The sequence below is a fragment of the Saccopteryx bilineata genome, chromosome 5 (assembly GCF_036850765.1).
Source record: "Saccopteryx bilineata isolate mSacBil1 chromosome 5, mSacBil1_pri_phased_curated, whole genome shotgun sequence".
NCBI lineage: Eukaryota > Metazoa > Chordata > Mammalia > Chiroptera > Emballonuridae > Saccopteryx > Saccopteryx bilineata.
The window spans coordinates 38,751,768-38,769,121 of record NC_089494.1 but is presented as its reverse complement, the minus strand read 5'-3'; the positions used below and the strand labels follow the sequence as shown (position 1 = coordinate 38,769,121).

The following is a 17,354-nucleotide window of genomic DNA, read 5'->3' as shown; positions in this document are numbered from 1 at the left end:
GACTCTCACTCTGTCTCTTTAAAAAAAAAAAAAAGAAAGAAAAAAAGAGAGAAAATTAACCAAAGATCAAATGGTTTCCAAAGAGCAAGAAAAACTCCTCTGTGAAGAAGCTGGTCTCATGAAGCTGGTGGTACGAATCAAGCAGCCACTGCACCTGCTTTCCCAGGTACAACAGAAATGAAATGTGGGACTGTAAGAAGATTCTGAATTCCCCAGGGTCTGAGCCAGGCAATTTAGGATCATAAGCATCACTCATTCCGCGGCTATTTGGAAAGTGAATACACCCAACCTCTTATAAAAAAAAACCAAATCACACAGCACAGCAAGAAAGAGTGTGAGCACCAAGCCCACCATCATCTACCAAATACACTGTGCAGTTCCCAGACAGTGGCCAATTGCCAGTCATCAACACCTGCAACATCAGTCTGTGTGTTTTCGGCGACATCCCGAGCTCCTAGGTGAACCTGGGGAATGTCACCTTCTCCAGTGGCAGAGGGGAGCTTCACTGGGTAAACCAGCTACAAAGACTAGTCATGTGATGCCAAGTTCCTCCAAGGTTAGAGCCTCTTGTTTCCACGGATGGAGGGCATCCCCTCTGACCAGACTACATTCACCGGGGTTCCCTGCCACCCCTCCCCAAAATTGGTCTTCTCAACCCTCTAAACTTCCCTGGGCCCGCTGATCCGTTTGCTATGGTTTTAATCACCATCCTTTCCCTTCCTAAGCTCTAGACCTGTATAAATAACGGTAATTGGTTAGCCATCCTACTTCAGTTTCCACCATTCAAATAAATCCTTTCTTGAGCATCTACAGTGTATCAGGCTTGGGATACATCAGGGAACATATAACAGATTTTTGTCCTCATGGGGTTTACAGTCAAGTGATATGGTTGCCAAACTTGGCTTGCTGAAACAGAACTGGTTAGCTACCCAGCCCCTGCTCCTCTGCCCCTGCCTTCTCAGTTATCAGAATCACCATTCACCCACTGGCTTCCTTACCAACTCACCTCACAAGGTTCCGAATCCTGTCATGTTCACACTCATCTCCGCTATGACCACCCCTCGCTGCTCAGAGGACACCCAGCCCTCTGCCATCTACCCCAGCCTCCACTATCAGACTTACCTTCCCCTACATCCCATGTTCCAGCCACACCCAACTGAATCTGACATTCATTCACTTGTGGGCCTCTTGTCCACTAGCATCTTTATCCTCCTACTCAGCCCTCCCTCTTTCCCCTGGCCTGGTAAGTCCCTACTCATCCTCTAAAGACTGGCTTAGCCAGCCTCTCTTCTTGGAAGACTTCCTCTAGTCGAGCAGACATTGATTTGCTTCCTCCTCTGATTCAGTTCTAATATTGTACAGGTCTGCCTACCTGTTTGCCTCCCCCTCTGAAGTCAAGAACCATGCTGCCCATCCTGGACTACCCCAGTCACTAACCCCCAGCACCATCCCGGCACATAGGACGTACTCAAATAAACAATTCTTCAACCTTGGCACCCGCTTGGATTAGAAGTAAAAGCCTTTGCTCACTAGTGAGAATCCCTAATTCATCAGGAAGAATTCTTCTTCCTAGGGACTGAAGGTGCGAGACTAAATAAGATAATCACTCACTTCACTTCTGGAAGCGACAGCCCGGTGCAGTGGGGTCAGCCACATGTTGTCCTTGGCATTGACTCGAGCTCCTGGAACCAAACAGCACAGGTTAGAGATGTGATGCGGTCAGGGAAGTTCTGCTGATGTTATACCAAATGCTGTATCTTGCACCCTCCTTCTCCTAGTACAATCACTGCGTTTCGTTTTGTTTTTTCTTCGTATCAGTCATGTGCTTTCTATAAACTAGACAGGAGGAAACACCCAGTACAGTAGAAAGAGAAAGATCAGGAACAGAGAATGTCACGAGAAATGGGTAAAAACCAGATGAAAAATACAGCATCTCCTTGGATAAGAGAAGTAGTGAGAAGACTGAATTTTTCTGGGACTATGGAAATGTATGTTCTGAAGAATAAAGAACTTTTCAAGTGTATGTGTGCATGTGTGTGTCTGTGTGTGTATTCCTCAATGATTAGATATGTTATTTTACTTTTAGTTAGTAAGTATATTTATCTCACAGGACACCCAATACCCTTCTCGGCAAACTGTCAGCGATGAACAGCCTTCCAATGAATGTATACTAGAGGCCAGTTAAGTTTCAAACAAATCTTGTAAAGTTGAGTTCTGATGAGATTTCACCTGGGCTGAGAGGATTAGCAGAAATCTGTTTTATTTAGGAACCCCAATTCTTGGTCTGAGACTAGCCAGGTATTTCAGTAGGAATAAGCCAGCTTCCATGGAGCTTTTGGACAGACATAACATAAAGCCTCGATGAGCTGCTCATGGCTCCCTCATACCACGGGGTGGGCAGAAAGGCTCGCACATGAGCCAGAACCAGCTCACACTCACGAATGTGCCTCGTGTTCATCTCTCTGGGGCCACCTCCATCATGGAGCAGCAGCTCTGCATGAATGGATTCAAGGAAAGTAGGATGTGCCCTCCTTCCATGACACCCTCACAATTCTCCATGAGTACAAGCCCTCCAAGTCTATACCCAATCTGAGCTTCCTTTTGGGGGGGGGGGGTCAGGGTTTTGGTCAGTCTTCTGATCAGAGATGGAAAGTTTTATAAAAGGGCTACATTAAAGGAGAAAATATCGATATCTTTGTTGATACAATAAGATGGGACTATTTTAGCCCTAGGACAACAAGGAAGGAAGCCTGTGAGGAAGAAGAGTGGAGGGATGAATCAAAGAGACTAGAAAGTAGGGCAGAGGAGGGGAAGTGCGGAAGAGGCACATCTGGGACAGGGGCTGTGAGAGTGAGTCAAGTGGAAGCAGGGCCTGACTAGTCTCTGGGAGGCCCAGGCCATCTGACAGCTTAAAAAATAGAAACTTCGGTTTTTGTTTTATTTTGTTTTGTTTTTTAAAGTTACCAGAAGGTTTTCATGGATAAAAGTGAGCTAGAAATTTATTTTAAGATACCAGCTAAAAGAAAATAACAAATCACTTACACAATTACACAAAGAACTTACACAATTTTTTCCTCTTTAATTGAAGAACATACCATCAACAATATTAATTATAAAAAAACAAGAATAGCCTGACTAGGTGGTGGTGCAGTGGATAGAGCATTGGACTGGGATGCGGAGGACCAGGTTCGAGACCCCGAGGTTGCCAGCTTGAGCACGGGCTCATCTGGCTTGAGCAAAAAAGCTCACCAGCTTGGACCCAAGGTCACTGGCTCGAGCAAGGGGTTACTCGGTTTGCTGAAGGCCCATGGTTAAGGCATATATGAGAAAGCAATCAATGAACAACTAAGGTGTCACAGCAAAAAACTGATGATTGATGCTTCTCATCTCTCTCTGTTCCTGTCTGTCTCTATCTATTCCTCTCTCTGACTCTCTCTCTGTCTCTGTAAAAAACAAACAAACAAACAACTTATAAAACATTGCTGAGAAAAAAACAACAAGAATATAAAAATTCCTAAAACAAAGAGACAGAATGCCTCCTCTCTATCCCCGCCCCATTCTGATTTCATTGGTTTGAGATAAGGTCAGACCCAAGTATACTTTAAAACCTCCCCAGGACCCAAGGTTATTACAATATTCTGTCAAGGTTGAGAGCCACAGATAAACTGTTGCTGAGTTTATTAAGCTTAAAATTATTTAAATCCTAATTCTACTAGTTTCATCCAGGCAGCTTACCTGAGAGAGTCCAAGCCCCTTACATCAATAAGGAACAAATAGAATCAGTTTGAGCATGCTGAGAATCAAAGGCAGCAGACATCTCCCTGCCCAGCACAAGAAGCCTTGGGCTAAATGTTCTGGAGGGAAATGAATGAGCCCTTGGAACGACAGGGGGATTCATGGGCAAAGACTCAGGTTTGAGTTCTGATTTCAACACTTACTGGCCCAGTGACCAAGGGCCAATAATCTGTAAAACGAGCTAACAAGAACACAATGATAGAGTCCTCTACCCACATCACTGGGTGGTTGGGAGAATCCAGTGACTCTGAAGGTGCTGTGTAAATTGCAGAGCACTAGAAAAATATTAGTAGTTCTTGTTCCCAAATCCCCTCTAATGTCTTATTCACCTCTACATCTATGACTCAAGGGAGTGAGAGGTTATAATAATATAAAACAAAAATACGTATCTTATTATTCATAGTCCTTGACAGAGTAAATTTTGTGTTGCCTCTGTGTAAACTTAAAAAGCTAATATAAGAGGAAGAAACCCAAATGGCAACACATATGAAAAGATAGTCTCAAAATTCACTGAGGGGTATTGGCTGGGTGAAAAAGGTGAAGAAATTAAGTAGTGCCTAAAACTAATATAATATTGTACATCAACCATAATTAAAAAATATTTAAAAGAAAAGTACAAGTTAGTAGTCACAAAATAGTCACTGAGATGTAAAAAGTACAGCATAGGGAATATAGTCAATAATTTAGTAATAACTCTGTACTGGATACTTTAAATGTCATGGAGACCACTCTGTTAAGTACAGTGTGTCCGTAAAGTCATGGTGCACTTTTGACCGGTCACAGGAAAGCAACAAAAGACGAGAGAATTGTGAAATCTGCACCAAATAAAAGGAAAACTCTCCCAGTTTCATACCTATTCAGTGCAGTTTGAGGTGGGCTCACGCACAGATTTTTTAGGGCTCCTTAGGTAGCTATCCCGTATAGCCTCTACAGACTCATCACTGACTGATGGCCTACCAGAACAGGGTTTCTCCACCAAACTGCTGGTTTCCTTCAACTGCTTATCCCACCGAGTAATGTTATTCCTATGTGGTGGCACTTCGTTATAAACGTGCCGATATTCACGTTGTACTTTGGTCACGGATTCAAATTTAGCAAGCCACAGAACACACTGAACTTTCCTCTGTACCGTCCACATCTCCACTGGCATGGCCGTGGGCTGCTCCGCTGTACACACAGTGTTACGTCATCATCTGCGCCTGCGCACATGCTGCCACATCATCCTACAGAAACTGGGAGGGTTTTCCTTTTATTTGGTGCAGATTTCACATTTCTATCATCTTTTGTTGCTTTCCTGTGATGGGTCAAAAGTGCACCATGACTTTATAGACACACTGTATATCATTGTGTAACCACTATGCTGTACACCTGAAACTAATACAAAATAATACGAATATAAACTGTAACTTAAATAATGTCTTGAATGATAAAATTTACTAGTTGCAAAAGAAAATAATTCAGGAAGTTTAAAAAAGTCATTAGGGAGAGGCAAATGGAAGTAATATTAGTATACCATTACATGCTCATCAAATTGGTGAAAATGATCAAGTATGACAATGGTGAGAATTAGTAAGATATATGAAGCAACAGGAAGACTTAAGTATAGATGGTGGGAGTCTGAACTGGTATAAGCCGCTTCAGGGAGTCATTTGGTTCTACCTAGTAAAGTTGACAATGTGTGTGCCCTACCATCCAGCAATCCTACCCCAATCATATATCCTGGAGAAACCCTCACACACGGACAAGAATGCTTTCTGAAACATGTTTGTGATAGCAAAAATTGGAATCTGAAATATTCCCAAGAGGAAAATGGACAGAGAGACTGTGGCACAGTTGCACAATGGAATGCAACACTGTCCCAGAAATGAACAGACTGAACTTCTATATATAAACAGATGCACTTCAATATAGAATATTGAATGAACAAATGAAGTTGCAGAATAATACCTAAGGCACAAAACCAGTTACATAAAGTTTCTTAATTTACAAAAACAATTCTATATGTTGTTTACAGATACACAGACATGACATAAAAGTAACAAATATGGCTAAAGAAAACAGATGCCAATTCTGGAGTGTGGTTGTGTCTAGGGAGGGAGGGTCTCAGGAAAAGGATAAACAAGTACAAACAGTGGGCTGCAACTGTGTCTTTGAGGGAAAAGAAAGAGAAAAAAACACATGGGCACAGACAACAGTGAGGTGATTGCAAAGGAGAGAGGGTGTGGGGGGAGGTGGAGGATGCAATAGAAGCAATAAAGAGTGATGGAGGGAGACTTGACTTGGGGTAAACATACAGTAATACAGTGCACAGATGATGTGTTACAGAATTGTGCACCTGATTTTTGTATAATTTTGTTAACCAGTGTCACCTCAATGAATTCAATAAAAAGAAAAAAATTTAAAAAGAAATAATACAGATATGGGAACTTTGATTTCATAAAACTTCGTATACATGGGTACTAATTATATTATTTTCCACACTTTTCTGTACATTTGAAATATTTACTAACACAATATTTTTAAGAGACCTAACACATTTGAAGTTTTACATTTCTTAATAAAAATGTGGGGGAGTGGATTAAGTCGTTTTTACACTATTTTTTTTCTAGATTAGTGTCCATTGATATAAAAATGATACTTTCGGCCCTGACCGGTTTCTCAGTGGTAGAGCGTTGGCCTGGCGTGCAGAAGTACCAGGTTAGATTCTCAGCCAGGGCACACAGGAGAAGCACCCATCTGCTTCTCCACCCCTCCCCCTCTCCTTCCTCTCTCTCTCTTCCCCTCCCGCAGCCAAGGCTCCATTGGAGCAAAGATGGCCCGAGCGCTAAGGATGGCTCCAGGACCTCTGCCTCAGGCACTAGAGTGGCTCTGGTGGCAACAGAGCGACGCCCCCCGATGGGCAGAGCATTGCCCCCTGGTGGGCATGCCGGGTGGACCCCAGTTGGGCACATGCGGGAGTCTGTCTGACTGCCTCCCCGTTTCCAGTTTCAGAAAAATACAAAAAAAAAAAAAAATGAGGCCCTGGCCAGTTGGCTCAGCGGTAGAGTGTCGGCCTGGCGTGCGGGGGACCTGAGTTCGATTCCCGGCCAGGGCACATAGGAGAAGCGCCCATTTGCTTCTCCACCCCCAACCCCTCCTTCCTCTCTGTCTCTCTCTTCCCCTCCCGCAGCCAAGGCTCCATTGGAGCAAAGATAGCCCGGGCGCTGGGGATGGCTCCTTGGCCTCTGCCCCAGGCGCTAGAGTGGCTCTGGTCGCGGCAGAGCGACGCCCTGGAGGGGCAGAGCATCAACCCCTGGTGGGCAGAGTGTCGCCCCTGGTGGGCGTGCGGGGTGGATCCTGGTCGGGCGCATGTGGGAGTCTGTCTGACTGTCTCTCCCTGTTTCCAGCTTCAGGAAAAAAAAAAAAAAAAAGAAAGAAAAAAAAATGATACTTTTACTCTTTCCAGATAAAGTGGTCCAACCACACAGTATCTTCCAGAATTTTCCTAAGGTTTATACCAGGGGAATAAGAGAATTATAGCAAGATGCTGTTGATTTCACAGTTCAATTTGAAAAGAAACTTTCCAGTTAAGGATGTGTTACATGCTAATGTCTTAAATTTTTCTCATGCTCTTCTCTCTCTATAATCGCTACAACTGGTCTTAAAGGTAAACTCCCAGCTGTAGAACAGAGGCAAGGTAGGCTCATTCAGGAACGGCAGGACCAAGGAAGCCCATGTCTATCCATAAGTGTGGCAGAGCTCCAGAATCTTAGGGAATCTTTTTCTGTCTCTACAAATGCTATTTTGTTATCAGCACTTTTTGAATCTAAGCATCTCATCCCAGTAGCTCCCTCACCAGCCAGCCTACCCGGCTTCCGAGGGCACATGTGTAGTACATGTCCAGACCTGTGTTAACCTGCTTTTGCCACTGCATGTCAGAATTTTACTTTCTATCTCCCTCTCTTTCTTCTCCCTCTCCCTTTCTCCCCTTTCCCTCTCCCTCACTCCCCACCTCCTTAAATACACCTCTGTCTTTGTGTGTGTGCATTAGAATGTTCTATAACATGTTTCTAAAGGAAATAACTATGAGTGAATATTAACACTAATCTCAAGGATGATTTATGAAAGGTTGGCTAAAAGTAAAATACCAGAAACAACTTTGGCGTCAGAGGCAGAAAAGCATAGCTGTGATGCTTTATACGAATATGTAATAATGTGGAGAGACATTCACCTGCTATTGTTATGTAAAAAAAGGTACTAAAACATTACATATGGAATGAGCTCATTTCTGTAAAAACGTTGAACAGTCTAGAAGGATGTACCACAAAAGCCTGAGATCACTTCCAGGCATACGGGAAGCACTATATCATTGCTTGCTAACTATAACTGGAGCAGAGTCAGGGACTAAAGGTTAGAGTCTGGAGGCATCTGCCATTGGCACAGTTCTAAGCCCAAGCCAGACCTAAATTAAGAGCTGCCAAGTGAAGGATGATTTCCGGTTAAAAGAGAGATTAAGGAGCCTGGCCTGTTATGGAGCGGTAGATAGATCATTGATTTGGAAATGCTGAGGTCGCTGGTTCGAAACCCTGGGCTTGCCTGGTCAAGGCACATACACAAGCATGCAATGAACAACTAGAATGAGGCAACTATGAGCTGATGCTTCTCACTACCCTCCTCCACCTCTGTAAAATCAATAAATAAAATATTTTTTAAAAAGAGAGAGAGATTCAGCAATATCTCTTCAGCTGAATTGACCTGAACTGGAGCTATGAAAATTTGCCTATCATATTAAACAGCGACAGACCAATTCCACTCCGTGTTTTGATTATACAAGCGATACATGAACAAATTCTTCTTTTTAAAAAAATGGATTGTTAACAGATTTAGGTAAAGCCCCCCTGAGCAACACTCCCAGTGCCGCACTCTCCCCCTCCCTGAAGAAAACCCCCGCTGGTATGTAGTTCGGTGCACAAGCTTCCAGTTTCTCTAATGCCTTCAGAGGCAAAGATGTGTATCCATAAAAAATGGAGGAAACTCAGCTGAGTGGTCAGTCCAATATGCTTTTTGTATATTTAGTCTGTTACAGGGTAATTTTTAAAAATCTATAGTATCGTTTCATAAGTGTTCTTTACATATATTGTATCATATTGTAATAACACTCCAAATCTTGTTTCACTCAAAAATATATTTTTCATATCTATCTATGTTGATACTTAAAGAATTAGTCCATTTTTTTTTCTGAAGCTGGAAACGGGGAGAGACAGTCACACAGACTCCCGCATGCGCCCGACCGAGATTCACCCGGCACGCCCACCAGGGGCAACGCTCTGCCCACCAGGGGGCGATGCTCCACCCCTCTGGGGCCTCGCTCTGTTGTGACCAGAGCCACTCTAGCGCCTGGGGCAGAGGCCAAGGAGCCATCCCCAGCGCCCGGGCCATCTTTGCTCCAATGGAGCCTCGGCTGCAGGAGGGGAAGAGAGAGACAGAGAGGAAGGAGAGGGGGAGGGGTGGAGAAGCAGATGGGCGCTTCTCCTGTGTGCCCTGGCCGGGAATCGAACCCAGGACTTCTGCACGCCAGGCCAACACTCTACCACTGAGCCAACCGGCCAGGGCATTAGTCCATTTTTTTTAATTGCCATATGTAATCCAACATTTTTAAGACATTCTCTCTATTAATGGGTAGTTCAGTTATTTCACTATTCAAACAATGCTGCTATAAACATCTGTAAAATGATTTCTTATGCAAATGTGCAGGTATTTGTATAGGATAGAGAATTAGAAATGGACTTTCTGTGTCATAGCTCGTGCACACTTTTGGTTTTAATAGTCTCACCCTCCAAAGTGTGCCAGTTTACTCAAATACAGTTGAACAAGACTGCTTTGTTTTCCCACAGCCTTATTAACACTTGGTATCGCCAGTCATTTAAAATATTGCAAATCTGACTAGAAGAAAATGATAGCTTATTTTTGTTCCTTCCTGGTTAATAGTGGGGTTGGCTATCCTCTAATATGTTTGTTTTCTGGTCATTTAAAATTCATTCTCTGAGAACTGCTTGTTCAGAATCTTTGCCTATTTCCCTTATTTTTGTTATTTTTTTTATACTCTATAATGAGACATTTATCTTGTATAGTTATTGGTATTATTATTTATGTATTCTGAAAACTTTCAGTTTTATGTAGATCCAAATGTGGCTTTTAATATTAAAATTCTTTCAAAGAGAAAAATGACCTCGAGCTTGCTGAGCATCATAAAGCAACACCCCGGAGATGACGTCAGAGTAATGGCGGAGTAGGAAGCGATACCGATAAATCTCCCCCAAAACTCAACAAGATCTTCAACCAGAAACAGAAAAACCTATACTTGGAGCTTCCAGATGCTTCGCAATACACCCAAAGGTATGATTGAGTGAAAAATTGGCTAAATATATAACCAAACCCCGAAGGAAATAGGGAGTAAGAAATGCTCCGCCTTCCTCACTAACCTAAACAGGGCGGCTTTCTCTGGTAACTGTGAATATAGAAACTGAGGCGGGCAAAGGGGGTGAATAGATCCAGGCCGCCGCAGCAAAAACGGCCGAACCAGGCTGTGGCTCAGAGATCCAAGCCGAGGAAAATCTGATCCTGTGGCAACCCGGGCAATACAAGCTAACACTCGTGCCAAACCCAAACAAAGAAAGACAAGCGGAGCGGCCATTTTACCCGGTCTCCTGGTCGGTGCGCAGTTAGTGGAAGAGAGATTTCTTCCTAAGCCGCGGAAGTGGGTGCCCGTGTTGCCCCACGGAGAGGCAGGGTCAGAGGCCTTTCTGTGGGCTGAGGGCAGAGTCTCTGGGCAGCCCCAGCGCCCTGGGAAAGCCACGCACGGGAGGGAGTGAGAACTAATCCCAACGGTGGAGATTTTCCGTGCTGGAGGCTGCTTCACTCAGAGGGAACCGCGGCTGGCCTCATATCCTGGTTTGCACGCGCAGATAAGGAGTGAGCGATTCCTCCGAGTGCCTCGGCAGTGCGCGCCCGTGTTATCGCACAGAGGGGCAGAGTCAGGGGCCTTTGTGTGGGCCAAAGCGGAATCTCGGGCCGCCCCAGCGCCTTGCAAAAGCCGCACACGGGGACGGAGCGAGACTCAATTCCAACGCTGCAACTTTTCCCTGCGGTTGGGGGTTTCACTCAGAGCGTGAGACTGCTGGCCGGATATCCTGGTCTGCGCGCGCAGATAGTGAATGAGAGTTTCCTCCAAGCGCCCCCCGGAAGTGGGCGCCCGCTTGTGTTACCGGATAGAGTGGCAGAGCCAGAGGTCTTCGAGTGGGCGGAAAGCCCGCCTGATTATGCTAGCAGCTCTGACTGACTGAGCCTTACCCAGAGCCCTGTGCTGAGTGGAAATAGAGTGGGGAGTTGCCAGCAATTTGAGCCTCTTACTATCCAGGCAGAGGCAGCAGCAACCCCATACCTGGACTATCAGGCTACTAATTGAGGAAGGAAAGACTAGGAGAAAGGCTCCAGGAACACGGACTCTCTCACTGTCGGAGCCTATAAATGCTAATGAGCCTCGACTCCCAACGAGAATAAAGCACAATACATGACATTGCCATAGAGACTTATCAACTGCACACCTCTACCTGAGCGTGCCAAAGGGGCAGAACCCGGGGTACAGAGTCACCGACCAGGAAGAGGGAGAGAAAAGAAAAAGCAAGAAGATAACCTCTCAAAATCAAGAATAATCTGCAGACTTTATAACCTATCCCATTTTATTATATTTGTTCATTTGTTTCTCTTATCTTCATTCTTGAGACTTTTTTTTCCTCCTCCAATTTGGCCAATTAACTCTCTACCGGTCTTACTCTCTCCTCTCCCTGAACTACACTACCCATAAGTGTTACATCTCCCATTATCTTTTCTCTTCTCTTCCTTTCTCTCTATGAGGGTTGCACTCCAAAACCCTTAACTCTCTCTCTCTCTCTCTCTCCTTTCTTTTTTCTTCTTTTAGTGGTTCCCTCTTTTTTTCTCTCTCTCTCTTTCTTTTCTCCCTCTATATTAGTTTCTTCCTTTCTCCTTTACATCTCCTCTCATTCAAACCTCAATAACAAACAAATTATCTTATCTGGGACTCAAACCTATGTTTGTGGCATTTTGAGGGGTTTTTACTTCACCTTTTTAACTCACTAGCAGTGCTCCCATCCCTGGCTCTCCATATTATCTAGTTCTTGTTCCACTAAATACAATAGTAAGTTTTTAATTTGTCCCCCCATTTTTCCATTTTCCTCTTATTCCTCTCATCATAACTCTTAGAAAACCAACACCTAAAAGCAAATCATTTTATTCTTGACCCAAATTTTTTCCTTATTTGCTTTTTGTGGGTCCATACGCTCTTTTTTTTTTCTTTTTTCTTTTTTTTTTTTTCCTTTTTTTTTTTTTTTTTTTTTTTCTTTCTCTCTTTTTTGCCCCTTTATTACTTTTCCCCAATTCAGGCCCTCCATCACAGGCATTGTTTGTTATAACTCACAGTCCACCACAAGATTTTCTCAAGAAAGAGGGGAGAGGAGAGGAGAGGAAAAAAAGAGGGGGGGAATAATTTCCTTTTTTAAAAAATTTTTATTTTATTTTATTTTTCTTTATTTCATTATTAATTTTTTTAAAAAAAACAACTCTTTTCGATTTGTTATTTTTTTATTTTTTTAAACTTTTTATTCTTTATTAAATCTCATTAATACTATCAACAAAACCACCCTCAGATGCCATTAAGGAAGAGAAAATCGAATATCATGGATACAAAAGAAAGAGAGGTAACACAGCTAGATGAGGAAAAATCTATGGAGAAAAAATTTAATATATTGGAAACCTTGGAGCTAAATGACAGAGAATTCAAGATAGAAATCCTAAAAATCCTCCGAGATATACAAGAAAACACAGAAAGGCAATATAGGGAAATCAGAAAACAACTCCATGAACACAAAGAATATATGGCCAAGGAAATTGAAACTATAAAAACAAATCAAACAGAGATGAAAAACTCAATTCACGAGCTGAAAAATGAAGTAACAAGCTTAGCTAATAGAACAGGTCAGATAGAAGAGAGGATTAGTGAAATAGAAGACAAGCAACTTGAGGCACAACAGAGATAAGAAGAAAGAGACTCAAAAATTAAAAAAAATGAGATAGCCCTACAAGAATTATCTGACTCCATCAAAAAGAATAACATAAGAATAATAGGTATATCAGAGGGAGAAGAGAGAGAAAATGGAATGGAGAACATACTTAAACAAATAATTGATGAGAACTTCCCAAGCCTGTGGAAAGAACTAAAGCCTCAAGTTCAAGAAGCAAACAGAACTCCAAGTTTTCTTAACCCCAACAAACCTACTCCAAGGCATATCATAATGAAATTGACACAAACCAACAGCAAAGAAAAAATTCTCAAGGCAGCCAGGGAAAAGAAGAATACAACATATAAAGGAAGGCCCATTAGATTATCATCAGATTTCTCAGCAGAAACTCTACAAGCTAGAAGAGAGTGGACCCCAATATTTAAAGTCCTGAAAGAGAGGAACTTTCAGCCACGAATACTATACCCATCAAAGCTATCCTTCAAATACGAAGGAGAAATAAAAACATTCACAGATACAGAAAAGATGAGGGAATTTATCATGAGAAAACCCCCACTCCAGGAATTACTAAAGGGGGTTCTCCAATCAGATACAAAGAACAAAAAAAAACAGAGCCACAAGTAAAAGCTCCAAGAAGAACACAATAAAACCAAATTTAAACTGTGACAACAACAAAAAGAAAGAGGGGGAGAAGACGGAGATTAACAGTAGCAAAGGACGATGGAGTGCAAAAGTACTCACAAAATAGTTCGCTACAATGAACAGGGTAGGGACCCTTTTCATTACTCAAAGGTAACCACCATTGAAAAAACCACCACAGAAGCACATGAGATAAAAAAGATAGCAACAGAGGAAAGATGTATGGAATACAACCAAATAAAAACAAAAGATAGAAAAACGAAAGAGAAGGATCAAACAAGACACAAAACTAACAGAAAGCAAGATATAAAATGGCAATAGGGAACTCACAAGTATCAATAATTACACTAAATGTAAATGGATTAAACTCACCAATAAAAAGGCACAGAGTAGCAGAATGGATTAAAAAAGAAAATCCAACTGTATGCTGCCTACAGGAAACTCATCTAAGTAACAAGGATAAAAACAAATTCAAAGTGAAAGGCTGGAAAACAATACTCCAAGCAAATAACATCCAAAAAAAAGCAGGTGTAGCAATACTCATATCGGATAATGCTGACTACAAGACAGGAAAAGTACTTAGAGACAAAAATGGCCATTTCATAATGGCTAAGGGGACACTGAACCAAGAAGACATAACAATTCTTAATATATATGCACCAAACCAAGGAGCACCAAAATATATAAGACAGCTACTTATTGATCTTAAAACAAAAACTGACAAAAATACAATCATACTTGGAGACCTCAATACACCGCTGACGGCTCTAGATCGGTCATCCAAACAGAGAATCAACAAAGACATAGTGGCCTTAAACAAAACACTAGAGCACCTGGATATGATAGACATCTACAGGACATTTCATCCCAAAGTGACTGAGTATACATTTTTCTCCAGTGTACATGGATCATTCTCAAGAATTGACCATATGTTGGGCCACAAAAACAATATCAGCAAATTCAGAAAAATTGAAGTTGTACCAAGCATATTTTCTGATCATAAAGCCTTGAAACTAGAATTCAACTGCAAAAAAGAGGAAAAAAATCCCACAAAAATGTGGAAACTAAACAACATACTTTTAAAAAATGAATGGGTCAAAGAAGAAATAAGTGCAGAGATCAAAAGATATATACAGACTAATGAAAATGACAATACGACATATCAGAATCTATGGGATGCAGCAAAAGCAGTGATAAGAGGGAAGTTCATATCGCTCCAAGCATATATGAACAAACAAGAGAGAGCCCAAGTGAACCACTTAACTTCCCACCTTAAGGAACTAGAAAAAGAAGAACAAAGACAACCCAAAACCAGCCGAAGAAAGGAGATAATAAAAATCAGAGCAGAAATAAATGAATTAGAGAACAGAAAAACTATAGAAAAAATTAATAGAACAAGGAGCTGGTTCTTTGAAAAGATCAACAAAATTGACAAACCCTTGGCAAGACTTACCAAGGAAAAAAGAGAAAGAACTCATATAAACAAAATCCAAATGAAAGAGGAGAAATCACCACGGACACCGTAGATATACAAAGAATTATTGTAGAATACTATGAAAAACTTTATGCCACTAAATTCAACAACCTAGAAGAAATGGATAAATTCCTAGAACAATACAACCTTCCTAGACTGAGTCAAGAAGAAGCAGAAAGCCTAAACAGACCTATCAGTAGAGAAGAAATAGAAAAAACCATTAAAAACCTCCCCAAAAATAAAAGTCCAGGCCCTGACGGCTATACCAGCGAATTTTATCAAACATTCAAAGAAGACTTGGTTCCTATTCTACTCAAAGTCTTCCAAAAAATTGAAGAAGAAGCAATACTTCCAAACACATTTTATGAGGCCAACATAACCCTCATCCCAAAACCAGGCAAAGATGGCACAAAAAAAGAAAACTACAGACCAATATCTCTAATGAATACAGATGCTAAAATACTAAACAAAATACTAGCAAATCGAATACAACAACATATTAAAAAAATAATACATCATGATCAAGTGGGATTCATCCCAGAATCTCAAGGATGGTTCAACATACGTAAAACGGTTAATGTAATACACCATATCAACAAAACAAAGAACAAAAACCACATGATCTTATCAATAGACGCAGAAAAGGCTTTCGATAAAATACAACACAATTTTATGTTTAAGACTCTCAACAAAATGGGTATAGAAGGAAAATATCTCAACATGATAAAGGCCATATATGATAAACCATCAGCTAACATCATATTAAATGGCACTAAACTGAAGGCTTTCCCCCTTAAATCAGGAACAAGACAGGGTTGTCCACTCTCTCCACTCTTATTTAATGTGGTACTAGAGGTTCTAGCCAGAGCAATCAGACAAGACAAAGAAATAAAAGGCATCCATATCGGAAAAGAAGAAGTAAAGGTATCACTTTTTGCAGATGATATGATCCTATACATCGAAAACCCCAAAGAATCCACAAAAAGGCTACTAGAAACAATAAGCCAATACAGTAAGGTCGCAGGATACAAAATTAACGTACAGAAGTCAATAGCCTTTCTATATGCCAACAATGAAACAACTGAGAAGGAACTCAAAAGAATAATCCCCTTCACGATTGCAACAAAAAAAATAAAATACTTAGGAATAAACATAACAAAGAATGTAAAGGACTTATATAATGAAAACTATAAACCATTGTTAAGGGAAATCGAAAAAGATATAATGAGATGGAAGAATATACCTTGTTCTTGGCTAGGAAGAATAAATATAATCAAGATGGCTATATTACCCAAAGCAATATACAAATTTAATGCAATTCCCATCAAAATTCCAATGACATTTTTTAAAGAAATAGAGCAAAAAATCATCAGATTTATATGGAACTATAAAAAACCCCGAATAGCCAAAGCAATCCTAAAGAAAAAGAATGAAGCTGGGGGCATAACAATACCTGACTTCAAACTCTATTATAGGGCCACGACAATCAAAACAGCATGGTATTGGCAGAAAAATAGACACTCAGACCAATGGAACAGAATAGAAAGTCCAGAAATAAAACCACATATATATAGTCAAATAATTTTTGATAAAGGGGCCAACAACACACAATGGAGAAAAGAAAGCCTCTTCAATAAATGGTGCTGGGAAAACTGGAAAGCCACATGCAAAAGAATGAAACTGGACTACAGTCTCTCCCCCTGTACAAAAATTAACTCAAAATGGATCAAAGATCTAAACATAAGACCTGAAACAATTAAGTACATAGAAGAAGACATAGGTACTCAACTCATGGACCTGGGTTTTAAAGAGCATTTTATGAATTTGACTCCAATGGCAAGAGAAGTGAAGGCAAAAATTAATGAATGGGACTACATCAGACTAAGAAGTTTTTGCTCAGCAAGGGAAACTGATAACAAAATAAACAGAAAGCCAACTAAATGGGAAATGATATTTTCAAACAACAGCTCAGATAAGGGCCTAATATCCAAAATATACAAAGAACTCATAAAACTCAACAACAAACAAACAAACAATCCAATAAAAAAATGGGAAGAGGATATGAATAGACACTTCTCCCAGGAAGAAATACAAATGGCCAACAGATATATGAAAAGATGCTCATCTTCTTTAGCTATTAGAGAAATGCAAATCAAAACGGCAATGAGATACCACCTCACACCTGTTCGATTAGCTGTTATTAGCAAGTCAGGTAATAGCAAATGTTGGAGAGGCTGTGGAGAAAAAGGAACCCTCATACACTGTTGGAGGGAATGTAAAGTAGTACAACCATTATGGAAGAAAGTATGGTGGTTCCTCAAAAAACTGAAAATAGAACTACCTTATGACCCAGCAATCCCTCTACTGGGTAT

General features: G+C 41.1%; 1 protein-coding gene across 13 annotated transcripts in view; it reads right to left on the bottom strand.

Annotated features, from left to right (window-relative positions):
- ANKRD44 (ankyrin repeat domain 44) overlaps positions 1–17,354 on the bottom strand; it is a 354,643-nt gene that overhangs the window by 158,180 nt on the left and 179,109 nt on the right. For all 13 annotated transcript variants that reach the window (XM_066233603.1, XM_066233606.1, XM_066233614.1 and 10 more), the window contains exon 4: positions 1,612–1,682. In XM_066233603.1, the coding sequence (XP_066089700.1) occupies positions 1,612–1,682 (71 nt within the window). The remainder of the gene's footprint in view (positions 1–1,611; positions 1,683–17,354) is intronic.